Source organism: Nelumbo lutea, chromosome 3, assembly GCF_056320005.1.
Source record: "Nelumbo lutea isolate HS-2025 chromosome 3, American lotus-T2T, whole genome shotgun sequence".
In the NCBI taxonomy this organism is placed as follows: Eukaryota; Viridiplantae; Streptophyta; class Magnoliopsida; order Proteales; family Nelumbonaceae; genus Nelumbo; species Nelumbo lutea.
Window position 1 is genome coordinate 2,786,375 of NC_142686.1, and position 27,448 is coordinate 2,813,822.

At 37.9% G+C, this 27,448-nt stretch overlaps 1 protein-coding gene across 2 annotated transcripts; it reads right to left on the minus strand.

Moving 5' to 3' along the window:
• Positions 1-1,443: 1,443 nt before the first annotated feature.
• On the minus strand, positions 1,444-27,120 carry LOC148862379 (pyruvate dehydrogenase E1 component subunit beta-1, mitochondrial-like). 2 transcript variants are annotated; one of them, XM_088977805.1, is made up of 15 exons: positions 26,932-27,120; positions 26,072-26,162; positions 25,836-25,910; positions 24,920-25,000; positions 24,804-24,830; positions 24,607-24,669; positions 24,340-24,426; positions 18,491-18,616; positions 4,945-5,078; positions 4,777-4,849; positions 4,594-4,659; positions 2,935-2,973; positions 2,690-2,814; positions 2,488-2,602; positions 1,444-1,880 (listed from the first exon to the last, which is right to left on the minus strand). In XM_088977805.1, exons 2-15 carry the CDS (start codon positions 26,120-26,122, stop codon positions 1,812-1,814), a joined length of 1,131 nt encoding a protein of 376 aa, XP_088833931.1. In that variant the 5' UTR covers positions 26,123-26,162; positions 26,932-27,120; the 3' UTR covers positions 1,444-1,811. The 2 variants fall into 2 exon arrangements, with proteins under 2 accessions (XP_088833931.1, XP_088833930.1); XM_088977804.1 differs by having other exon boundaries at positions 26,530-27,119.
• Between the last annotated feature and the right edge of the window lie 328 nt (positions 27,121-27,448).

Sequence of the window (27,448 nt, forward strand, 5' to 3'; positions counted from 1 at the left end):
TCTATAAACACGAACGAATTGAATGATCTATCACGTCCATTAGTCCATATTTGGTTTTTGTTAGTTTTCAAAAATAAAGATAACAAAAGCAGGATAAATAATTCTAGAAATTAAAATTTATGAGTTTGCATATAACAAAACAAAGAATAATAGATATAGTAATTAAAACATATGCACATAATTTGTGCCTTGGATCTTCTACATTCTCATAAATATACTTTTAGATTAATTATATACTTCCGTTATTACTATATACCATCTCTTGGACTCTAGGGGTGAGCAAGAAAAACTGAACCAAACCAAAAATCGACCAAAATCAAACAGAAAATCTGATTAACCAAACCGGTTGATTCGGTTTCGATTCTGTATTTTTAAAAAACTGAAGGTTAACCAAACCGACTGGTATATATATTTCATGTATATTATATATATTATATTTTTTATATATCATAAATTAATAAATATGCATTATATATAAACATATATATATATATATTTATAATATATAATATATTATTTATTATTTAAATATAACATCACATATATATTTCTAGTTTTTATTATATATTTATATATTTTTTTATAATATACTAAAAATATAAAAACCAAAAAACCAATAAACCAAACCGATGGTTAACCTATCGCTTTGGTTCAATTTCGATTACTGGTTTTACCAGTTCGGCTTAAAAAATAGTCCCACCATGAACCGAACGGTGAGCACCCGTATTGGACTCTTATTGATGCATTACCAATAAAGTTATATAATATCTACATGTATTACTGTATTTATATCAAAATTTCTTCACATAGAACCTTAAAATGTCTTTCTTGTGCATTTATACCCTTTTGGTGTACCCTTAATGATAGGCTGATAGCTACTTCAACTATAGATTAGTGTTATTGATGTATTTGTAATATTTGCAACAATTTGCTTTAACATATCCCCATCTTTTCGATGAATGTCACAACATGTGTCCATTTCCAATCTTCTGGATACGATTTGCAATACCTATATTTTGAAGCTTAATGGTATAGTACTAGAATTTCTTCCGCTAAACAGTGTGGAGTGCAAGTTATCTGGCATTAGCAGTAAGAGATGAACCCAATGTCTTCAGGTTTTGAATCTTAAAAATAAATGCCCTGAAATCTGTAATGCAGTTTTGTAACAATAGCAGGTCAATACGAGTTCGGATCTGCTGACCACGACACATTGCTGGCCACACGCATCCTGCCACACATCAGGAACATTGGTTGTACTTCAAAACACCGATATTCCTGATGTATAGCTGGATGCTCATGGCCAGCAATGTGACGTGGTCAGCCAATCCGGACTCGGTCAAAATCTGTAGGTCTACCATTTGGTATGCCTTTCCTCATCTTCAAATAGATACTACTCTTTTAGAAAAGACTTGTAACTTCCACATTATTTATCAAGAAAAAAAATTCAAATAAAACCTGAATGAAATAGCAACAAAATCTGCATATGCAGGAATTTCAACATAACACAGTAGCCCAATTACATATTCAATGATCATCAATGGGCATTTATACAAAAAACAAAAGGACCAAGCATATCAAAATGCTCGTCTCAGAATTCATTATCTTCTTAGTGTCCAATGGGCTCTCAGGTAAATGCGCAGTCCCACCCCAATAATGGATGGGGAGAAAAAGGAATACAATAAGCCCTTCTAAAAAGGGCCCAAATTAAATGTTTTCCACAGCAAACTAAGCTTTTCGGAACTTTCATGAATGCAACCCCTTGACAAGTTCAATAAGAAAAGGAAAAAACAGAAAAAGCCAAGTATCTGCACCTAAGCGGCTGCAGCCATGGGAACAGATCTGTAGCATGCCCTTTTTGCAGCACGAACGATATCCTCAACCTGTAAAAACCATCATCCAGAAAGAATAGATTGTGGTTAAATTTCGAGGTTGAAGAACTATAAGAAAAAAGTTGCCCAGTTGTAGTACAAGAGGACATATTCTGGAGTGCATACACAATAGGTGTTCATAGGTTTGGATGGTCATAGGGGTCAGTATCCCTTTGAGACATCATCAGGCACTATGCACGCACTATTCATGCCATGCAATCTTATGATACAGAAAGTTTGCCAGGAACTTCCGTGGTCTGGATCTTGAAAGAAGCACACAAGATCGCCAGATCCACAATTAATTGAATATTGTTAGAACAGTATCAACCTAATCAAATAAGACCATAATTCACCTCTTAGCTACCCAATGTTTTCTGTGACCATCCAAATGAAAATGGTTGATTTACTGTTATAAGCACATTTGATCTTGGTCCAAACAGTATGATTTGCTAGAATTCATAACGGTTTAATAATAGGCAAGTCCTAAATATGCAAATAAGCATATAGATATACAACCTAATTTGCACCAAAGGATGAGGCAGGCTTCAAAGTTGATGAATACATGTCAGACAGAACTGTAACTCATGAGAGAGAGAGAGAGAGAGAGAGAGAGACCAACCTGTGGAACGGCCATTCTTTCTAAATTTGCAGCGTATGGCATGGGAACATCAGCTCCAGCAATCCTCTCTACTGGTGCATCAAGATAGCCAAAGCTCTCTTCAATAACAGACGTACTGTTGGAAGAACCACAACTCGTTAGTAAATATATGAAGCCTAAATAAATATGGGCAGGAGTGGGTATGGCAGGAAAAAGAGCAAACCAGATCTCAGCCCCAACTCCATGCTGAGGGAATCCTTCTTCAACTGTTACCAGTCTATTGGTTTTCCGGACAGAAGCATTAATTGTTGATCTATCTAGTGGCCTGATCGAACGCAGATTTATAATCTGTATCAACCGATAAACCGTTAAATAGTAAAAATTTGAAGCTTTTCTCAAGCTTGCTGCTTGATAACCTAAGAAAGAATTTGAGAAGTGTGGATTTTCATGTCTTTTAAATGACTTTACCTCAGCATTAATTCCTTCCTTTGCAAGTATATCAGCAGCCTGGGTGTATTTGACATGAATTAGAGATTGCTCATTATAAAGACATTCTAAGAAAATTCAAAGATGCACATTCAATGTAGCTTTCATCCACATTGCCAGGACCAACATAGAAACATGAAAAATTCGTTTTATTGTTACAATTAAATGCTAAGGCTGTGTTTGGTTGCAGTGCAAATAAATTTGCACTGAGGCAAAATTATGGTAGTGCAAATGATTTGGGTGCAAATTCTGATTTATTTTTGTTTCAAATTTTACCTTATTTTGTTTGATTACAGTACAAATGAAGTAAAACATGACGTGAAATAGAATGGAATAAAATCCAAAACAAAATTAAACTAGAATTTTCATTCCCAATCATTTGTCTAGTGCAAATAAGATAGCACTGCAACCAAATGCAGCCTAAGGGGGAAATGACTGTGAGTTCCCAGCTGAGGTTGTGAAACATCCAGGAACTTGACATCCAAAAGAACTAAGACAATTAAAATTCAGATGTAAAACAAGAAATATAAAACCAATCACAAAAGAAAACTAGATGACCTCCCTCCCCCAAGGTAAAACCAATAATGACAACAAATCATGTGATTCAGAACCTGTCAAAACAATGGGCATTAGCATTTTAGATACTTATCATGTTTTTCTGATGCATTCAAGTATTCAACTAATACAAAATACCCTCTTATGGTCAACATTCAAGCATGTATAGACCTGTCCATGGGCTGGGCTTGGGCTTAGATTTTGCCAAAACCCAGCCGTGAACAGGTCTATGCATATAGCACTGCAGGAAAAGAAATAAAAGCAGTTCCAAATTACTCATACAATAATCCTAAAGTTTGACAGTTGTGACAACAAGCTGATCCACTTCTGTAAATAAATTTCTTGAGTCAAGAAAAAACTCATGATGATTTGATGAGGTACCAAATCAGCTTAAAATTAACATTATTCACACCTATAACTAGAAAGAAGGGATGACATAAAATTCATGACATCTGAATCTTAAATTCAAAGCAATTATCAAAGGTAAGCTGAAACTCCCATCCAGACAAGGGTTTCCAACCTATCAGCTGTCATCGACTAGGATGGTTGACTGTTCAACCCATCACCAAGAAACCAACATAGTTAGGTCTAGTAGAAGCACCTGCACCAATGGCAACCTTCACTGCCCTCTTGTTATTTGTCAGCAGTTCTCCCCCCTTCCATCATTCTTTAAGTACATATATGAGTAAGGTTAGAACTACAACCTAATCCTATTTAATAGTTATATCGAATGTTATTGGTAAAATGGGCCGACCCATTCAACCTAGAAAAAATGGGCCAGCCATCAGTCCAGTTTTAAAACATCAAAATATGACAAAAGTTAATAATAGACTCCATACTTAGGAGATTCCACAATCAATCTAGATACATTACCAAAAGCAATTGAAACTTTTCAACCAGATATCTTTTTAAAATGATGATTCGGACTACCTCCCACAGAATCCAATTTAACCATAGTTAAACCAACTGCAGGCAAAAGGACCAAGACAAAACACAGTACATATATAAACCGGATGATATATCCAGATCATTTACACTAATGCATCAAATATGAATATGATACAGCTAGAAGAATGTCAGACAAACCTTAAGTGCATAACCAACCATCTTTGAGAAAGCAGTAATTGTAACATCCTTTCCTTCCCGCTCAATCTATCAAAGGTAAACATAAGACAAAGAAACATAGACAATGCGATGATAATGATAATTATTAGGTGCCTATAGAACAATGATTCAACAAAATATTCTAGGTATCAATAGAAAACAGACCTTAGCCTTTCCTATTGGAAGAACAAAACTAGAATCGAGAGCTTCTGCTGAAACAGGGAAAGACTCACCATACCTGAAGCACAGCATTCACATTGACAGTGCCAAATCAATGATAACAATCTAACAAATATCAGTTCATCACACAATCATACTTGCCAAACTACTCACAACAACTCATTTTCAAGGAAAACAACAGGATCAGGGTCCCTTATAGCAGCTTTTAGAAGGCCACGAGCATCCTCTGATGAGTATGGAGCCAATACTTTTAACCCAGGACAAGAACCATACCATGCTGCATAACACTGCAAATCATATAGAAATGTTCTTCAGGGACTAAGAAATGGTATGTAAGAACTTAAACATTTGCTCCAGAAATCTTTTCCCAATTAATCTAGTTTTTCGAGATGTACTTGCCCAAGGCCCAAATTTAAATTTCAGGACTTGCATGTTTCTAATTTTAAAGCCTTGGGAAGCAGTTAAGTTTGTCCATAAAATACATGATTCTCCATCAATAATGATCAATAGAACCAAAAAGCTTTGTTGGTTTTTATTTCATTGGCAATAAAAAGAAAACCTAAGGAAACAGGAAGAGGGGGATGGATAGAAATGGGGAAGAGAGAGAGAATCTATTATAGTCCCTTTTTTCCTGCCACTGTTTTTGCCTTTTTTTTACTTCTTAGCTTTGTAAAAGTAATAAATAAGGCAGTATTCATTTATATTGATAGAAAATTAATGTAATTAAATTTAACCGAGGTGAATATATACAAAAGTGTGCCCACCACCCATTTAGAACGCATCTGTTTTTTAACTTTCAAATTAGAAACTTCCTCCTTGGGAAGCTACTTCCTAATACAATTGGTTCCTGTCCAGTCATTGTCTTGCCAAAGCATTCACCATACTATTGGCTTATATCAGTCTTTGTTCCCAGTTCTCATCCTAGTCTTTTTACCTCCATTATTGCATGCCTATGAATCTAATGGTCTGTGCTGTTTTGTATTAACCAGCTCATCACAGCCTTAGAATCTCCCTGTACCTCTACATTCTTGTAATTTAAAGATTTCATGATCTTAGTTTTTTTTTTACAAAAATAAAAAAAAAACAATATTAAAAAAAAAGACAGAATAGGTACAAACAGAGATGATAAGGTTTCACAATCCAAATTCAAACAAGCCAACACCCACCCCACTTACTAATTGGAATGTCTATACCATACAAAATGGCCACCAGAAAAAGACTAAAAAAGTACCTAAGACAACCTGATATACAACCCTCATGATCCTATCAGGCAGTCCTTTAGCCAACACACTCTAAAAGACCTCAAATCTTCAACTATACTAATCAAAATCCCTTCCCAACACAACAGCTACAAGCCAGAGTCATATCTGCTTTTTCTATTCCCTGAACGTCCTTTCACCAACCTGATAGTTGAACTTTGTCTAGGCTTCCCTGAACACTTATCTGGTATGTTCCTCACCTCCTAGGAAGAAAATACCCAATCTCTTAACCCTATGTCTTTGTCAACAGTCAGCTTTCTTGTCAACCTTGTGTACCTGATCAATTACTACCAAATAAGTTTTGGGTTCCTGCAGAAACACAATCATTGATCTTCCCAACAAAATCTAGCATGAACTCTACCTGATCCTCTAACACCACACCTTTGGCATAATGAGGATCCAGCTCCAGCAGCTCTGCCCCAATGATCTCTCCTTGTCAACCTCAAGATCAGAACACCCAATGACCTTATGTTGCTCCACATCGGATATGTTGCTTCTAAAGCTATTTGGCCAAATCTCATCTCAGGTTGACTCCTTCCTCCTCTCCTTACCTGAAACAACCTCTCTAGCATCAGCTGATTTTGAATACGTATCTTGAACTTCAGCTCCTTAGATTGGAATCATGGTTCCAATGTAGATTACACCAGGACATCTTATTTCCTCTAACCCTTTGTAACTGTAAAGTTCCACCATTCTGAATCTTTCTCCTCCCCATAAAAGCATCCCCATTTCTCAATGAAAAAACAAGATTATTGCTGACACCATTACACAATAAATGAACCAACTTTTCAAATCCAGAAGCTCTCATATGTCCTACTATATGCTGCAAAGTTTCAAAACTCCCCTTTCACTATTCATCAAAAAAAAAAAAAAAAACATAATAACACACACACACACACACACACACACACACACACACACACACACTACCATTAAGCTTATCTCCATCTTCTTCAACCTTCAACCCACGAGATTGTTTGGCTTCTCTAGCATCATCCTGCTGAGAAAAATCCACAAATAGATCCTTTCCCTTGACCAAAATCCTAAGCTTGTATTGCTGAACTGTTGTATTAATTAGTTTTGGAGGCGAGACTGAAAATACATGAATCAATCTCTCCCTCCCATTTTTTGATAGTAAAAGTAAAAATTTCATTAAAAGGAAAAAGTATTACAATCAATCAGTGTTAAGGCAACACTAAAACACCAATACAAGTCAAAACAAATCATCCATATTACAATTTTTTTTGATAAGCAATAAAGCATTTCATTAAAATTAATCAAGATGAACTAACGGCAAGGCAAAGAGTTCCCCAAAGAGGTGTGAGATGCTGACTCAAAAACAAAGCAAAATTACAATTAATAAGCCCAGAATAAGTGATCCCTGTGCACCCCTTGCTTAGCTAGTGGGTCTGCCAGCCCATTAGCCAATCTCCTCTCCCACTGAATTCTAATTGTTAAATTGGAAGTTAGCCACTTGAATCTTCTCATTGCTCCCCTGAAAGATCAAGCTATAGTCTCTGGTTCTTTCAGCCACCCAGTCTCCTTCAATGACAAAACTCCCGAAGTTCAACACTTTAGCAATCTGTGCCCCTCGTAAAACTGCTTGGACCTCTGTACTAACTGCAAAGCCTGTATCCAAGGTCCACTTTATTGACTTGTTTGAATTCTGGCAGCACCAAGACCCAGTCTGAGACAGACTTGCCAACAGCCGCCACCAGCCTATCCAAATTCCAAGCTTTGTCTTCAAGCACTCTACTGTTTCTTTCCTTCCAGATGTTCAAGCAGATTGCAAAAGTATGCAGCTCCAAATCAACCTTGCTTTCTTACTGCCACTGAGCTTTGGCCATGATGAGAAAATTTCTGAAGGAAACCTTGGCTGAAAATTTCTTTCCCCAAAAAATGCTGTGAAGAGATTCCATATGAAACCAGAAATTGTGCAAGATATGAACAAATAACTGTCTCCTCTTGTTATTTGCACAGGAAACACATACTAGCCATGTTAAATCCTCTACTCTTCAAATGGTCCACGGTCAAGATATGAACAAATGACTAACTGTTTTCTCTTGTTCTCTCCCTCCCTTTTTGAAGAGCTTTTGCCTAGCTCTTTTCTAACCTCTTGAGCATGTGAAAACACCTTGTCCCACATTGCTTGGGAAAGGAAGTGGAGTCCACCTAATAAGATAACTTTCTCTCCCTTTGGTAGAGACCCAATGGGGGAGGATAAGTTATACATTGTTCTTACATGCTTATAGGGGGTTGGGGGTGCTTTTCACACACACACACACACACACACACACACACACACACAAGTGCTGACCCAAGCTAGGCCAGGTTGGGGCGTAAGCATGGTTGTGGGTGTACGTGCACACCACACCATATCCTTTTTTTTTTGATAAGTTGTATCCTTTTTAAGCCAGTACTGTTCTAAACATTTTTAAGTTAAACTTGTTTAACCATTTTAACCAATGCCTAATCTACTTAAAACGGTCCATTGTTCTTAAATGGTTGTCTTCCTTTTTTTTTTTGATGAATTGTGTCTCTTTGAACAGTTGCTGGGGGTGCTTTTCACACACACACAAGTGCTGACCCAAGCTAGGCCAGGTTGGGGCATAAGCATGGTTGTGGGTGTACATGCACACCACACCATATCCCTTTTTTTTTATAAGTACCACACCGTATCCTTTTTAAGCCAGTACTGTTTTAAATGTTTTTAAGTTGTTTAACCATTTTAACCATTGCCTAATCTACTTAATACGGCCCATTGTTTTTAAATGGTTGTCTTTTTTTTTTGATGAATTGTGTCTTCTTATTTGTGTCTCTTTGAATAGGTGTTTGACACTATTTAGGAGAGACACACCTCTATTCATTGGGTTGTCTTTGTGTTTATTCAGGTGCTTCTAAACTCTATAAATAGAGAGCTAAGTAACCCGGTGACACACTGTTATTGCTACTTAATTCAATTCTGTCATAATAGTCTAAGCATCTTCTAAAGTAATTCAAGGATGGATGGTAAACAAGTGCATGTCTACCAAAAGCCCATGGGATGTTTGAAACCGATTTGCAAGTTTCCAATTGCATGGGGAAATGCGATTTTAAGGAGTGACAAGGAGGCACAACTCAGCCTTTTTCGCAATGTCTCACACCTTCAGCTTGTTGTTTCGTAGCTTGTAGTGGTTCGGTTTGTACCAAAACGATAAATTCCATTTTCCCTCTTCTTTTTTACCACATTACCTACAAACGACAACTCTACATCTAGTGGGAGATTGCATTCATGTCATCCACGTAAATTAGTATCCTTGCATGCCAGATGAATTACCAGTTGAGATTATTTTCATCAACCTTTCTAAATTGCCCACATGTTTCTCCAATCACTATAAACATTGGTAAGAACCATGCATGGAGCCATGGAGGGAAATGCTTGCTATGATAATCCAAACTAGTTTGAAGTATATGCCATTCTGATATTGGCATATAGACCACCAATGGACACCAATGATTGGGATGATTATAGACCAAGTCGGCCCAGGCCCAGGCTAGACTCCTGGACCTATAAATTTAAATATATCAAGAAGGGCCAGTTCTTATGGCTTAATGCAGAAACCAAGGCTTTTGAAGAGATCAAAAAAGGCTAACAGCAACACCAGTCCTTTGCGTCCCAGACTTTTCAAGGGTATTTGAAGTAACTTGTGATGCCTCTCATGTTGGGATTGGAGGAACTCTTAGCCAAAAGAATCACCCAATGGCTTTCTTTAGTGAGAAACTTAATGAAGCCAAGAAAAATACAGCACCTATGACAAGGAATTCTATGTTGTAATGGTGCAGGCCTTATGTTATTAGTAATACTATCTTATTCCCAAAGAATTTGTTCTCTTTTCAGATCATGAGGCCTTGAAGCACATTAGTTCTCAAAAGAGGTCGAATCAATGGCATGCTAGATGTGGATTGCATTCCTCCAAAAATACAAATTTGTGACCAAACAAGTAGCAGATGCACTTAGCCGAGTGGTCTATATTCTCTCTATTATGGTTGTACAAGTGGTAGGCTTTGATTTGCTCAAAAGAGACTACCCTAAAATGTCGAGATTTCAGCATTATCTATGCATATTTGCAGTCAGGACAGCAAGCAACATACCCAGACTTTTCATTACATGATGGCTTTCTCTTCAAAGGTACTCATCCTTGTCTTCCCAATACCTCACTTAGGGAAGAGATAATTTGAGAATTATATTTAGGAGGTGCAACAAGTCATTTTGGAAGGGACAAAGGTATTGCAATGGTTGAAGATCGTTTCTGTTAGAGTTAGCCGAATAAGGGTAGATTAGTCAACTCACCTTGGTTAAGTTACGAGCTTATGTGGCAGTCTTATTAGAGGTTCTCTGTCCCATACTTAAGTAGGGGCAGTTTAGTCCTTGTACATTTTAATTAGAGCCTAATCACTATTAAGAGGTCGACTGATAGGGTTTAGCTATCAGGTTCGACAGTTCTTTCATCTTCTTCTTCTTCTCCTTCTCTTTCTTCTTCTCCTTACTGGTTCGGAATACTGTAGCAACAGTACAGACATGGTATCAGAGCAAGGTTCGTGACCTGTTTCAGTTCGTGACAACTTCAGTTCTCTCCTTTTCTTCTCTGGGCTGTCAATGGAGAAAAGTGGTTCGTCCCAGGCCTTAAACATCTCAGCTCCTCTTTTTTTTCTGGTGCACAGAACCTCCTTTCCTAAGAAAACAACTTCAGCAGTGAATGGTTAGCTGAAGCTCTCAAACGAAGGTTGGTTATTGCTTCTCTTTGTGTTGTTGGTATTTCTGGGTTGAAAATCTTCAAGAACTTGAGAGGACTGATCAGAACCTAGAGAACTAGGTTGATTGTTGCCCTGGTTCTTGGAAAAATTCCAAGAACGTGCTGTGTTTACAGTGACCAAATGGTGTAAGGGCTGCTGCTGGTGGCCGAATGGTGTAGGGGCTACTGTAGGTGGCCGAATGGTGCAAGGTGTAATGCAATGGTACTAGTTGAGTTCTTGTTGGTCTTGTGGTGCCCTCTTAAAAGCGTTAAAGCAAGTCTGTATTGTGTGTGACAGCTATGGCTGTGTGGTGGTGCTTGTGATGCACAAACTCTGTTGAGTAGTTGTAAGAGAGCTTGCATGTGGTTAGTAAGTGCTGAATTAACGTCGGTGTAGTCTGTGTTTTTTGTGAAATCAGTAGTAGTGTGGATAAGAACAAAGGCGTGTGTATCTATCATTGTGTTTAGGGACTGCTGTAGGTTTTGGAACATCAAACTCTTGACAGCAGCACATAGTTGGTGATTGGGAAGTCATATTAGAGGCAGCATTGAAAGAGTATCATGGCAGCAATGGGAGATGGCTGTAGTGATCAGAAACCTAGTGTGGTGGTTTCCTCTGACTATCTAAGTGTACAGATGACCTCTATTAAACTGAATGGTGAGAACTATGTTCCATGGGCCAAGTCGGTGGAAGTTTTTCTCAAGTCAAAGAGAAAAGTGAAGCATGTGAAAGAAGATAAACCACCGGCTGACTCTCCAGGGTTTGATGATTGGGAATAGGAGGATGCTCAAATCATGACATGGCTATGGAACAATATGGAACCCAAAATAAGTGCCAACTTCATGTTCTTAGATATAGCTAAGGACATATGGGAACATGCCAAGAAACTGTATTCTGGGCAAGATAATACTACAAGGGTATATCAGCTCTATCAGGAGTACTTTGGTCTGCAACAAGGAAATAAAACCCTAGAAGAGTACTATGCCAGTATGAAGAACCTTAGAAATGAATTCAATGTCTATCATCCTCTCACTCCAGATGTTAAGGTTCAGCAACAACAGAGGGAACAACTAGATGTCACAAGGTTCTTAGTGGGGTTGAAATCAGAGTATGAACCAGTTAGGGCCCAAATATTGGGGGGCTCTACCCTTCCTACACTTGAGGAAGTGTTTGCTCGGTTTCGCAGGATTTCTTTGGGACAGACAGAGAATCCCACACAGTCTGATAGACAAGCTTTTGTGACAGCCAGAGGAGGTGGACATGGTACGAAAGGGGGAGGACATGCCTCCCGAGGAGGTCGTGGTGGTTCCATATTTGAACGTGGTGGTGGTCGTGACTCAGGGGGAGGCCGTGGAAAAGAAAAAGGCAGCTCTACAAGGAAGTATACCCACTGTGGCAGGGAAAGACATTCGGTAAATTTCTATTATGATCTCCATGGCCGCCCTCCCTCTAAATGGGCCAATCATGCTGTTGCTGGTGGGGTTGACGTCAGTGATAATCAACAGGCAGACCTAACTCCTTCCACATCTACATCTGTTTTCGGAAGGGAGATGGTGAGTGTACCGCGTGATGAGTATGAGCGGTACCTTCAGTCCACTTCACAGCACAAAACTGCTACTCTTGCCCACTCAGGTATAGCTTGCCTGTCATCTAAAACCTCTCATTGGATTATTGACTTTGGAGCCTCTGATCACATGACCGGGACTCCAGGTGTGTTCTCTTCTCAATCTGAAACTTCCACATCTCAAACTGTTACCCTTGCCAATGGTTCCTCCTCTCCCATCTGTGGTGTTGGCAATGTTGACATGGCTTCTCTTTCCTTATCATCTGTTCTATATGTCCCTAAGTTTCCATTCAATCTTATGTTTGTTAGTAAATTAACCAAGACTCTTAACTGTTCTATAACTTTTTTCCATTCCTCTTGTGTTTTTCAGGATCTCAGAACGGGGAAGAAGATTGGTGGGGGGCATGAAGCTGGTGGATTGTATTATCTTGACGGTGGTGGATCGTCAGTTGCACTTCAGACTTCACTCACTCCTCTACAGTGGCATTGTCGACTGGGACATCCTTCTCTCAAGGCACTCAAGATACTAGTTCCATCTTTGAGTCATTTGTCAGTGTTACAGTGTGAGTCGTGTCAGTTTGGGAAACATCGCCGTGTTTTCTTCAGCCCTAGAGTTGAAAGTCGTATGCTGAGTCCTTTTGCTTTGGTTCATTCAGATGCTTGGGGCCCGATCAAAATAGAGTCTTATAATGGTTACAAGTATTTTGTCACTTTTATTGATGATTGTTCAAGAATGACATGGATTTATTTAATGAAAGAAAGGAGTGAATTATTTTCTATTTTTAAAAAATTCCATGCTGAAATACGTACACAATTTGGTGTTTCAATCAAAGTTCTTCATCCAGATAATGGTCGTGAACATTTTCTTACTTCCTTTCAACAGTATTTAGAACAGCATGGCATCATTCATCAAACTTCATGTGCATCCACTCCTCAACAAAATGGGGTGGCTGAACGGAAGAACCGTCATCTCCTTGAAACGGCTCAGTCTATTCTTCATCATATGAGTGTTCCTAAACGGTTTTGGAGTGATGTTGTACTTACTGCGTGTTTCCTCATTAATCGAATGCCCTCCTTTATTCTTCATGGTCGGTCTCCCTTCTCTTTCTTGTTCCCCACCTTGTCTCCATTTCCATTAACACCTCGTATCTTTGGTTGTGTGTGCTTTGTTCACAATCTGAGTCCTGGAATAGACAAGTTGGATGCATGCTCCATTAAGTGTGTCTTTCTTGGCTACTCTCGGACTCAAAAAGGGTACAAGTGTTACAATCCCCTTACCCAGAAGTGCTATGTCTGTCTTGATGTCACATTTTTTGAGTCTGTTCCCTTCTTAGGAACTGAAGCATCTTCGTCTCCACCTTTACTTCCTCTTCCTCTTCCGGTCAGTGATCCCGTTCCAGGTGTTCCTGTTGGAGTTGACTCATCACCTCATCCAGTGCAGATCCCTACTGAACGACCACCAATTTGGCAAGTGTATACATGTCGAACGACACCGGCCCCTCCTCCAGCTTCTACCTTGTCTGCGGATCCTGTTGTTGCTCCTGTTGCTGAACCCTCAGGACTTGATCTACCCATTGCCTTACGGAAAGGTAAACGCAATTCTACTCTCCATCCCATTTCCAATTTTGTTTCAGTATCTCGCCTTTCCGCCTCACATTGCCAGTTTGTTTCACTATCGTCATCTACTTCCATACCTAACAATGTCCAAGAGGCTCTTAGTTCACCTGGGTAGAGGCAGGCAATGGAGGAGGAACTCTCTGCTCTTCAGCATACTCACACGTGGGAGCTCACTACTCTTCCTCCTGGTAAGCATGTTGTGAGTTGTAAATGGGTGTATACTGTTAAATACTTGCCAGATGGTAGTGTGGAGCGTATAAAAGCCAGACTTGTTGCTAAAGGTTATTCACAGTTGTATGGAGTGGACTACATGGAGACCTTCTCTCCACTGGCTAAGATTAGCTCTGTCCGTGTGTTAATTTCCCTGGCAATTATGTATGATTGGCCCTTATTTCAACTTGACATAAAAAATGCCTTCCTTCATGGTGACCTTATAGAGGAGGTATATATGGAGCAACCACCTGGGTTTGTTGCTCAGGGGGAGGCTGGTAAGGTGTGCAGACCGAAAAAGGCAATTTATGGGTTGAAACAATCGCCTTGTGTTTGGTTCGGGAAGTTTAGTGAAGTGGTGAAGAATTTTGGAATGAAACAATGCTAGGCTGATCACTCAGTGTTCAACTATGACTCAGAAGCTGGAAAGATTTTATTAGTGGTCTATGTGGATGATATTGTCATAACTGGCAGTGACAAATTGGGGATCGACAAACTAAAGGTCTTTCTGCAAAATCATTTTCAAACAAAAGACCTTGGGACATTGAAGTATTTCTTGGGTATATAAGTTGCTTGATCAAGACAAGGTGTAAACCTGTGCCAAAGAAAATATGTTCTCGATCTATTGGACGAAACATGACTGTTAGGTGCAAAACCGACTGAGACTCCTTGGAACCAAATGTTAAGTTGAGCAGTGATACAGGGGAAATATTTGATGATCCTGGAAGGTATAGACGACTAGTGGGGAAGCTGAACTATTTGACTATCGCGAGACCAGACATCTCCTTTGCAGTCAGTGTGGTGAGCCAATTTATGCAGAACCCTCGTATATCTCACTGGGATACCGTTCTTAGAATTGTAAGATATCTGAAGGGAGCTCCGAGCCATGGGCTATTGTATAAATCAGGAGGAAAACTTGAAGTAGTTGGGTACACGGGTGCAGATTGGGTGGGCTCTGTGTCTGATAGAAGATCTACTACAAGTTACTGCACATTTCTTGGAGGAAATCTTGTGACGTGGAAGAGTAAAAAGCAGACGGTTGTGGCTAGAAACAGTGCTGAAGCCGAGTACAGAGCCATGGCACACACTACATGTGAATTAGTGTGGTTGAGGAATCTCCTACAAGAAATCGGGTTCCACATGGATAAACCTATGAAGTTGTACTGTGACAATCAAGCTGCGCTCCATATCTCATCCAACCATGTTTTTCATGAGAGAACAAAGCACATAGAGATTGATTGCCACTTTGTGAGGGAGAAGGTTCTTACTGGAGAGATAAGCACAGAATATGTAGGCTCAGGTGATCGGTGGGCAGATTTGTTTACAAAAGCCTTAAGCTCAGGGAGAGTGAACTATATATGTAACAAGCTGGGATTATATGACATATATTCTCCAGCTTGAGGGGGAGTGTTAGAGTTAGCCGAATAAGGGTAGATTAGTCAACTCACCTTGGTTAATTTATGAGCTTATGTGGCAGTCTTATTAGAGGTTCTCTGTCCCATACGTAAGTAGGGGCAGTTTAGTCCTTGTACATTTTAATTAGAGCCTAATCACTATTAGGGTTTAGCTATCAGGTTTGACAGTTCTTTCATCTTCTTTTTCTTCTCCTTCTCTTTCTTCTTCTCCTCTTCTTCTTCTTCTCCTTCTCTTTCTTCTTCTCCTTACTGGTTCGGACTACTGTAGCAACAGTAGAAACAGTTTCTATTGGTCAAGACTCAAAAGGGAAGTAGCTAAGGTTATGAAGCAATGTCATACATTTTAGATAGAAAAGGGAGGGAAACAAAATACTGGTTTGTAGTTTCAACATTCCACTCCGTGTTCCACATTCTCCCTGGCAAGACCTTAGCATTGATTTTGTGCTAGGCCTTGCTAAGACTCTATAGGGACATGATTCCATCTATGTTTGGTTGATTGCTTCTACAAAATGGATCATTTCATTCCTTGTAGCAACACATCTGATGTTGTACACAATGCACAACTATTCTTTTAAGGAAGTTGTGTGCTTGCATGGCCTACCCAAATCGTGCACTTGCACATTCTTATGTGTATGAATAAATAATATAAAATAACACGCCAAGAGGGTCCGAGCTAGAAATATCATCCCTAACTAGAGATCAATTCAAAACTCTGAGGAGTGGCCAAGAGACCATTCCCACCTAAGAACATTAAGGGCATCTTCTCTGCACTACCAAAAAAAAAAAACTTTTACTGCAATCACCAACGACCAGTCCTATAGCCCAAGATTCAACCAATTCCTCATGTTGGTCAAGACACAAACCTACCAACAAGACATCTTTCTAAAATCTTCATATGATTCCTCAAACTTTCTACGTCCTTCACTTAATAGCACAAACACTATTATCCATAAAAGTCACCCATCTTCAACGATCAAACCTATGAGATCCAAGATGCACCTGATTCCTCAAATTTCCGCTACCATTACTCTCTACAACTGCCCTTATGGAGTCACCGGATTTGATTCACATTGCCAAGAACATCAATTGATACTTATAATACTGAATTTTCAAGTCCCTTATTTTCTAATGAATCATCTCATTCAATGTCTAGGAAATTTATTTTAAAAAGAGGAAATTAAGAAGTGATTACTCAATTCCCGGACCTAATTTCCTATGAGCTTAGACTAGAGGGGTCACCAAAGACAAGGCACTATCATGTAATATGAGGTTCATCAACAACCAAAGGAGTTCCCTTCCATTAAAATCTACCTTAACTTCCTCTTGCAAGAAACCTTTTCTAGTAAATTTTAGAAAATTCGGTAATGCAAATCAAGGCTCACTAGTAACACAGGATGGTAGGATGTCATGCCCTAACATAAGCAACATCTAAGGCAAATGCTTACAATGCATCCAATAAGTACAGGTATAAAAGTGGACAGCATTTAATGTGATCAGTTCCATTAAGCAGGTGGCATCTAAAGGGGCATAACACCAACTTGCACCTTCCTTGATAAAGATCAAGATCATACCTCAAGAAGCACTAGAACATTTTAAAAGGAGACAACAAAACTCACTAATGGGCTTCCAACAGCTACTTTGGTTAGTGGATTTCTAATAGCTAGTTTTATTAAATGCTCCAATAAATAGTTTTACATTTAATGCTCCAACTAGTTTATTTGTTCTCTATATAAAGCCTTGTAGTCTCAAGCTAAAGGCAATCAAGTTCTTTCTTTTTATTTTGTGAAGCTTAGAGCTTTCTTTTGAGAGTTGAGAGAGTCCCCAACCTTATGAATTCTTTGTAATCTACCTTATATTAATGAAGTTCAATCCAATTTCCTTCTTCTTTTTCCATTTCTTTGAGCATATTTCTTCACACATAAGTTGCATCAGTCCTAGACTCGTTTTTTGCCACCTAATTTTAAGAACTGAAAGTGTTATCTAACTCCATTGATATATAATGTTTAAAACGTCAGCCCTGTCAAAACTGGAAAGATAAGATGCATAGGCATCACATGTTAGTCTAGAGAGTATCACATTAGTAGCCTCATTTCATGGCCAATGTTTTAAAAGCGCAAGGCGCAAAGAAAGGCGTAGGGGTCAATTTGCACTTGAATCGCAAGGCGCAAGGCGCAAGGCGAGGCATGCGCCTTTTTAAGCAAGGCACAAAAAATAAAAATAAAAAAGCTACAAAATAAAAAATAAAAAATATTAAACATAATACTAATAAAAATATAAACTTAAATTTTAAAATAAATGTTTTAAAAAACCTATTATCTAAAATTAAAATACATAAATATAACATGTAAAGCATATTCAATTGAGAAATTAAAAATAAAATCAAATACATAAACCATTTCAACCATATCAAACCCACAATCTCTTTTTTTCTCAATTGCATAACTTCAAGTAGCCATGTAAAACATATTACATTCTTGACTCTACGAGCCGCCTTTGTGCCACGCCCCTCAAGGCAAGCCCAAACAATTCCACGTTAGGTCTTAAATTCTTAGTTCTCACACAAAAAAAATAATGATTTTATAGTTTTAATTGTTTTTTAAGAAGAGATTTTATTAGGATAAATGAATGAACAACATTACCAAATAGGGGGTTCTGAAGCTTCAGTGAGCGTCAAAAAGCAAAAAAGCGTCAAATTTTCAAAAGGCATATGCCTGGGTTGAGGCACAAGGCGCACCAGGCATGCGCCTAGGACCTGGGCGAGGCGCCTACCCTAAAATGCGCCTGAGGCGAGCCTTTTAAATCACTGTTCACAGCAGATTAAGATGCAAAAGAATTTCTAGACCTACAAGAGAGACACATACCTGAGAGTGTTGTGCACCAACTCCAGCAGCAGCACCATTTGGTCCTCTAAAAACAATAGGTACAGATAACTGACCAGCAGACATGTAGTTCGATTTTGCAGCTGAGTTAATGATATGGTCAATTGCCTGCAGCAGAACCCAAATCTCAAACCATATGGAATCTAATCCAGAAAGCAGTACTTTGCATACAACAAGTGCCAAGCCAAATTATTGCTAAGCTCAACTCAACAAAACCTTGTCCCAACTATATGGAGTCAACCAAACCAAGTTAGTGCAATGAGACTTGGATTTACATTAGAAGTATGAAATATTCAATTTTCATGATGACTTCTATGCAGGTATAAAATATATAATATTTTAGGTCACTAAGACAGTATAACAATAAAACAAACATGAGGATGAAAGACATAAACATTAATGCAAGGAAAAATCACAAACATGAAGAACAATGTTTATGAGGATGAATTCAACACCCACATTCCACAATCTATTAAACGCATGGTCTGATACTGCAGGTGACATGGGAAATATAAAGCACATCAGCGTAATGCCATGACTACAGAAGCACTGGCATGAATTCAGGATTGGAGTACTTTTAAGAGCACATAGTATTTTAATATGAAATCAAATTTCAAGGAATTGAGATGGTTGTTTCAAAAGTTGTTCCATTTATGTTCTTTTCTTCAGTTGCTAGAAGTTCTAGAAGTAGAATAATCATTAATCACAATTCTTGTAAAATAAGCATCAAATAAACAAATATTAACCATTTATGAGATGTCCTCTATGACAAATAGAACAACAGTAAAAGAATGTCTTTATTTATATGGAGCTTGTTTCACAGAGCACAAACTGTTCTTTCATGGCAAAACTTACTACTCCAGAACAAATACACAGCATACAACTCATTTTATATGGAAAACTGTGAAACATTGTTAAATTGAATGAAAGAATGACTACGAATAGTATGTCCAGCATCCCTTAGTCAAATAAGCTGAACAGATCAGCTAACCCTTTTTTTTTTCTTTTTCATTCATTCTACATGTGAAGAACCAAAATAATTGCTCCCTATTCACTCCTTGCCTGGTTGGAGTATTGGCAAAGCAATTTGGTGATCTTTGAACCCAAGAAAAAGTGGTATTTCTGTCCCTTGTCAAGCATCTAATGTTCTTCATCTGTTGGTATTGGTCCTTGTTTTTTAGCTAACCCACTACTTGCAAGTTGCTCTAATGAAGATCAACAACCCTCAAGGGTCTCTCATGCCCATTGGTCTGGAGTACATGGCTAATATGGTCCAATGCTCATCCATAAAAACTCCCCCAACTGTTAGGATGAAGCCTTTCATCCTAACAGAAGAGGAAGATACAACCAGCTTCCATCCTCTAACAATGCTTAAAAAGCAGGCAGCTCATTGATTGTCTTGCACATCTTATTTGGTGGTAAAGTATATTCTACAGCTAAAGAATGCCTAGGAAGTTCTAGAATGGATGAAAATGAAATAGCAGGAAAAATTAAGATAATTATTGCACCACAGGAAGCTACACAAAATGGACTTATTGCAGTAACCAAACATACCCATATGGCCATATATTGAGCATAATAATGATTTCATTTTAGATTTTGTTATTCCCAATGTGCACACACAAACCTGCCCACACACACATATCCCAAGTGAAATTTATATTTTACCACTTTGTCCAAAATAAGAAGGTAAATTATTTGGTGTAATATTAAACTCAGCCCAACACGATCAAATTTATCTCAAGTAGATGGAATCAATTAGATGAATCCTGTTTCACTGCTACACTCAATCAGGGATCATATCCTCTATCAAAAGCTCCGTATGGATTGAAACAACGATTCAGGAAAATTATTTGGAACAATGTGGTATTGTATTTCGCTCTCAAACTTGGAAGCCAAGTATGGAACTAAAAGTTACATTATTCTACAAGTACCTACTTTTACTTAACTTTAGTTTTCTAATACCCCACTTGAAATAGAGTAATAGACCGATCAGAACAACTTCCTTGGGGTAATGATATGTCTTGGTCATTTCAAATACAAATATATTAAACATCATAGTTTTCAAGGCGTCGAGGCGATTCTGGGTGACACTAGGGCACCTAGGCGATAAAAATTTTATAATATAAAAAACTGACTTTTGGCTAGTTTCTTTGTGGCAAATCATCACATCTAAAAGATAAAAATCTTTTACATATATTAATTTCATTATTTTCAAAAATAATACTACTATAATAAGTATTTAGTAGAGCGAATTCATATTAATTAGTAGCTAAAGAAGGTTATTAGCTTTACATGATAAATATTCAAGATGGAAAGTAAAATAGAAAAAAAAAACAAGGATGGAGTTTCTGTTTTATTTAATTAGAGAGAGAGAGAATAGAAAAAAGAACTTTATTATTCTATTCTTTCTTTCCTCTTTCTTTTTTTTCTTTCTTTATTTTTTTCTTTCTTTTTCTCTTCTTAAAACCCTTTGATCTTTTAAATTTCAATAGTAAAACATTAAAACAAAGTATAATTGATATATGTATATATAGCATATAATAAAATGTATTAACACATACATTAATAAGATACAACAATATAAATGATATTATAAAAGGTGCCCGCCTTGTCATTTTTGTCGCCTAGGTGGGTCCCTAGTCGCCTAGAAGGGCGCCTAGTTGCTAAAAGTCAAGGCGTTTTGGCGAGGCACCCAGCCAAGGGTTCCTAGTCGCCTAGGCAACACCTTGACAACAATGTTAAACATGTTGAAGCGGACAAACCGTTACCACCACCACGACACCACCATCGTCTAAGTCTTGTCCCAACTATATGGGGTCAGCTACATGAATCCTGTCTCCCTATTCCATTCTATTAAGTGTCATATCCATCGTCAAATTATGAGCCCTTAAATCATTTCTCACTACTTCAACCAACATCTTTTTTGGCCTGACCTTAGCTCTTCTAGCCCCTTCAACTTGTAGTACATCACTTTTTCTTAAAAGTGCTGTTGATGTCCTTTGTATGTGACCACACCATCGTAATCTACTTTCTTTCATTTTATCATTTATTAAAATGCGTTCATTTATATTTTTGTCCTTCCTAGTTTTCCCACTTAACCAACATCTTTTTTAGGCTGACCTTAGCTCTTCTAGCCCCTTCAACTTGTAATACGTCATTTTTTTCTTACAAGTGATGTAGATGTCCTTCTCTTTATGTGATGTCACCATCATAATCTACTTTCTCTCATTTTGTCGTTTATTCAAATGAGTTCATTTCTATTTCTATCCTTCCTAGTTTTCCCACTCATCCATCTCAACATTCACAGTTTTGCCATACTATTTTTTGGACATGTTGCTTCTTTATTGCCCAACACTCTTCTCTTGATTTGCAATCTTATTATTATTAAATTTACATTGCCTATATAGTCTATTCTGTTTTAGTACTACTTATTTTGAGACTTCTTATTTCTAAGGTATTTGTCCATGAACCTAATTTTGCATTTAATCCTTCCTTAGTTTCATCAATTAATACTATGTCGTCAACAAACAAAAAGCACCAGGGATCTCCTAAATATTTTTAGCCAATCTATCCATGACTAGTGCAAATAAATAAGGACTAAATGCTAAGTCCTGGTGAAGACTTATTGTGACTATAAAATCTTATGTCTCTCTAATAGATGTTCTAACATTAGATGTTGCACCCTGGCACATTTCATAGTTAGGTCATATAGCTATTTGGCACTCCTTTCTTGTTTATCTTCCATATCATCTCTCTAGGAACTCTACCTTGTGCTTTCTCTAGATCAATGAAGTTTTGAGAAGCCAGCTCAATTACATAGTTTAAGGATATTCAAATTTTTTGATGGTCTAAGAAAAACCCAATTTCTCATTTTGCAACTAACATTCTCTAATTTCTACTAATTAATATTTTACAAGATGCAATGGTGGAAAATTGTTGTGAATTGATTGGAAATAGTCTTGCCTGGAGTCCTGCTTTCAGAAGACCTTTCCAAGACTGGGAAGTGGGCCAAGTGGTGGATCTGTTAGACTTGCTTTCTAGACAGATTTTGAACCCCTTGGAAGAAGATTCTTGGATCTGGGAGCAGAATGCAGATGGAATTTTCACTGTGAATTCATTTGCCAAAAGATTATCTGGTGGAGGAATTGAAAATTTTCCTGCTGCTAAAATCTGGACTCATATTCCTCCTCTCAAAGTGAATGCTCTGCTGTGGGTGATAGTTTTGGATAAAAACCTATCTAAACAGAATCTGGCAAGAAGAGGAATTCTGATTCAGAACATGCTTTGTGAGTTGTCTGGTCAAGCAGAGGAGGACAACAACCATCTTTTCATCCATTGCCTTTTGCAGCAGGATTATGGAGCCATTTCCTCTCTTCTGAAGGTATTTCCTGGGTCATGCCAAAGCAGGTATCAGAACTGTTATGGAGTTGGGATCTGCAAGTTCTTTCTAAGCTGGCTAGAATTGTTTGGTGGGCTATCCCTCCAGCTGTGATCAGTTCCATATGGACGGAGCGAAACAGAAGAATCTTTCAAAATAAAGCAAAGGAGGCAGACTGTCTTGTTTCATGTGCAGTGGGAAAATTAGTGTCCTGGACTGCAGACGTGAAAGGCTTCCATTAAGGTCTAATAGTATGTTTGAATTGTAATGTAATCTGAGAGTCTGTTCTCAGTCTTTGCTCCTTCTTTGGGGCTTTTACTTTACCTTTTTCAAAAAAAATATATTTATATTATTATATAATATATGTCTAAGATACACCACTAGAAAGATAATCTTTGTCACTCTTCATATAAAAGGTCATTTCTGCTTCTATTTTCTTGAGATATCATAAAAACAGTAAGATGTTTTCTCCACCACCTCCACCACAGTCAATTACTCCTATCCCTTCCCATCCCTCATCCCCTCTCTCAAGTTGGTTCAGGCTGCTATTAACACTTATGGTCTGTCCTTCGGTCTTCCACCTTGAACTCAATGTTAGTATGTCAGAAGAAAGCAAGAAGCTAATTTTCTTTTAATGGTGAACAAAGACTTTAGCAGGAAGCAAAACCTTTTTTATGCTAACCTAATACATCGTTATATCCATACCTATAAATGAAATGCTATAAACAGTTATAGTCCTTCAGTCTTCCACTTTTAATTCAATGAAAGAAAAGAACAAGCTACTTTTCTTTTAATGGTGAACAAAGACTTGTAACAGGAAGCAAAACCCTTTTTATGTTCACCTAATACATTGTTATATCCATACCTATAAATGAAGGTTATAAAGGAAAATGTAACTTCCATGCATAATGTATAAAATAATTTTTTATAGAAACTCAAAAACATCTTGTCCAAAGCTACATAAACCCTGTTCCACAATTCCTATCCCTTCAGTGTCATATACACTATTTATACAAATAACATATTATTATACGGCCTATTGTATGCAAAGATCAATATCACTCATTAACAAATCTGGCACCGCTAGATATAGATTCATGGAAAGATGATTTTTATCTACAGTTCAAAAACAATAGCAGAGAAATAGATTTTTTTTTATAATAAAGGTGAGTTTTATTCAATTGGTGTCTAAAACCAAGATAGAAAGGGGGTATCAACATCATTTCTACCAGAGGCCATGCTCGATGCATTCTTGATATCATGGGATGACAAGTATGAGATCACAAGTTCAAGTCTGAGAGTAATCACTTTGTGCCAAAAAAAAAATGTGAAGTTAGGTCCATACCCAGTGTCTACCCCTCCCAAGATCCTGGATATCCAGGACCCATATTGGGTGATGGCCCTAAAATATCATTTCTACCAAAAGGGAACATGAGAAAATAACTCTAACCTGCATGGAGAAGTTAAATGTCATAAACTCTATAACAGGACGAAGACCATAGTAAGCAGCACCAACTCCAATTCCAGCGAAACCAGCCTGCGGAAAGTTAAATACAAATAAACAAAGCAAGAAGACAACTAAAATGGAAGAAAAATAAGAATATTTAGGCAAGCTCAGGCATGTTGAATTGACAAATATTAATGGCTAATGGAATAACTATGATAGTTCTGCAAAGAAACAACACGTCAAATGGATGGTTTAGGTATCAGGAGCAACCTCTGTTATAGGAGTATCAAGAACCCTCTCAGGACCATACTTCTCCAGAAGACCTTTAGAAATCTGGAAAATGCAGGTTAAAGATAACAATTAGAGGAGAAGAAAAACCAGGCAAATATATACTTTAAATACGACAAAGCCATTTTATGCTTCTCCAAAAGATCTTTGGAAAAATCAGACAATAAAGCCATACTAACCTTGTATGCACCCTGGTATTCTCCAACCTGCAGTACAGGAAGGAAAGAAACATAAGAAAGCAATAAAGGAGCAAGCTATGACAAAGTGTTCCCAACTTTTTTTTCTCATTAATTACCTCTTCACCCATCAAAAACACTTTAGGATCAGCAGACATTTCCTCATCAAGTGCAGAATTTAAGGCATCCCGGACTGTCATCTGTGAAAGATTATTATTTCAATGGAGTTGGAAAGAAAAAGAATATGCAAAAGATACGGTGATCATGATTGTAAAGAAAGAACACGTTTTTTTTTTTGGAAGGGGAAAGAAGCATTATGCTATTAGATCCAGAAAAGAAAAAAGTAAGAATGAAATTCTAAAGAAGACCACATGCTATATTAGCTTATGGTGTATAATATTTCACAAGCAATTTAATTTAGTGGTAGCACTAGCACAGGCATTGTAGTAGTAAATTCCATGCCATATTGCTACCAGGCTCCTAGAAAAATTAAGAAGATATTCGAGGAAAGGAAACATGTAGGCTTGGTGATATTGAGATAATTGGTAACAGGAAAAAAATGAAAGGAAGAAAAGTATAAGAAGATGAATATCTCTGGTGCCAGGAAAACAAGCAAATTACCCCCTCTCTATCTAGTTTTCTAGTTGGAGAACTCTCCCACAATATGCAATCTATCCTTCACCTAGAATCATTTGTCTACCTTGTCTCGTCGACAAGTCAGGAAAGGAAACTAAATGTGGCAAATGGAACTATCAGTAGTATTTCTTCAAAATCTCAAGAGACATTTCTAGAGAAAACCCTCTTAATTGCAGGTTTGTCAATGAAGCATTGTGCATTAATTGCATTGGAGTAACAAAATTGTGAGTGTGCAATTGAATATATGCATACATAAGGGTGTAGAATATGAGTCTCTCCGGACATACAATTCCACAATATATGACAATAGAAACCAACCCATAACAATATTGAATATAAAGCTTAAGTAAATTCTGTATCAATTGCACTGAAGATGCAATTAACTAGAACTACAAGTACCTCTTTGGATGCAGTTGAGTAATTGCGTGATGCAAATGCGGTAGGCCGGACCCTCTGCAAGGCCTGTCCCACGATCTGATAAAAAGCATCCATCAGAACAAAAAAAGATAACAATAATAACAAACTACTCAATCAAAGCAAAGCAAATAAACAGATTAGAATTCAACCGGGTGAGGGAAAAAATTGAAGCATACGTCCAAAAGAAAATGTTAAATTGTAGAAATGATGGGTTTTACCGAAGCAGGGAAGCCTGCAGAACCAACTTTTTGCCTTATAATCCCCAACATCCTTCCTCTTTCGTTTCAAATGGCCGTCCCTAAGAATTAACTAAAAAGGATATTGCTCCAATTAAATGACGAACATCGTATTTCTATTTTTTAAAACGATAAATAAAAACTTCTAAAAAGCAGAAAGAATCTAGGATGCGAAGAGTAATATGATCTATTATTTCTCTGGTTCTACATAAAAAAAGAAAGAAAGAATCGGAACTTGGCATCCGAACACAGTTACGGTTTCAACAACCAAAATCGAAGATTCAACAGAATATTAAACACAAAACAAACACCATATATGAGTGAAGAGGAGCCTGTACCGACCGAAAATTTAAACCGAATCAGACTAATCTAGAAAACGGAAAAACATGATTAGTTGGTAATGATAAATAAATGAGATGGAGGAATTAAAAAATAGGGACCTGTACGACGACGGCGGCGACGAAGAAGAACAAGAACAAGAAGATCGGACTGGTGATACGAGACGAGACCGAAATTTAAAGGACTCCAGATACAGGGCGAGAGAGAGAGAGAGGAGAGAGAGAGAGAAAAAAAAAAAGAGAGCGGTCTTATGAGGAGCCGATGACACGGAGCGAGATCCCCTCTTGGGACTTGTCCGCATCTACACCTAACTATCGATGGGTCACCAAGGGGTGCACCAATGTCTGTCACCAAGAATAGATGTCCCGACACATTTGATTTTAGGACCTAACCGCAGATCTATGAACACAAAAGAGATTAAAGGAAGAGATTTTGCTGGGTTAAAACTTAAGATAGCTAAATCAGAGAAGGCCCGGCCATGATAGAAGAGGGGGATGCATTACCCTACACTATTTCTTATGAATGCAGATGCAGTGTTCGCCGGCTTCTAATGTTAAAGTCCGGCCGGCAGCTGAAGTATGTGAGAAAGGACAGGTTAGTTTGCAAGTCAAGCTGAACTGCGAAATTTTGGAGCTGACCATTCAAAAATCAAAATTCAGCCCATCTACTCAGAAATAAAAAATATGCTTTCTGAATATTTATTAAAAATTAAATTATATAAGGAATCGTTGAATATTGATTAGCACAAAGACAACGTGATAACTGATACGGACAGATGTTGGTGGGGCCTCACCACGTCTGTAGTAGTGTAGTTGTATGTTTTGCCCACACTCGTTGTTTGCTAGCATTCCCTCGTGTTTGTGTGTAACGTACATTCAAGAGTGAGAGATGGAAGAGGTTGACTCGTATAGCGTACGGGCCCAGTGACAAGCGCAACTACCCAACCATCATCCAATTCGTGCCAATCATTCCGATAGTCTGGTGTTGGGTATCGGCACGGAGTCCCAACTTTCGGTCATT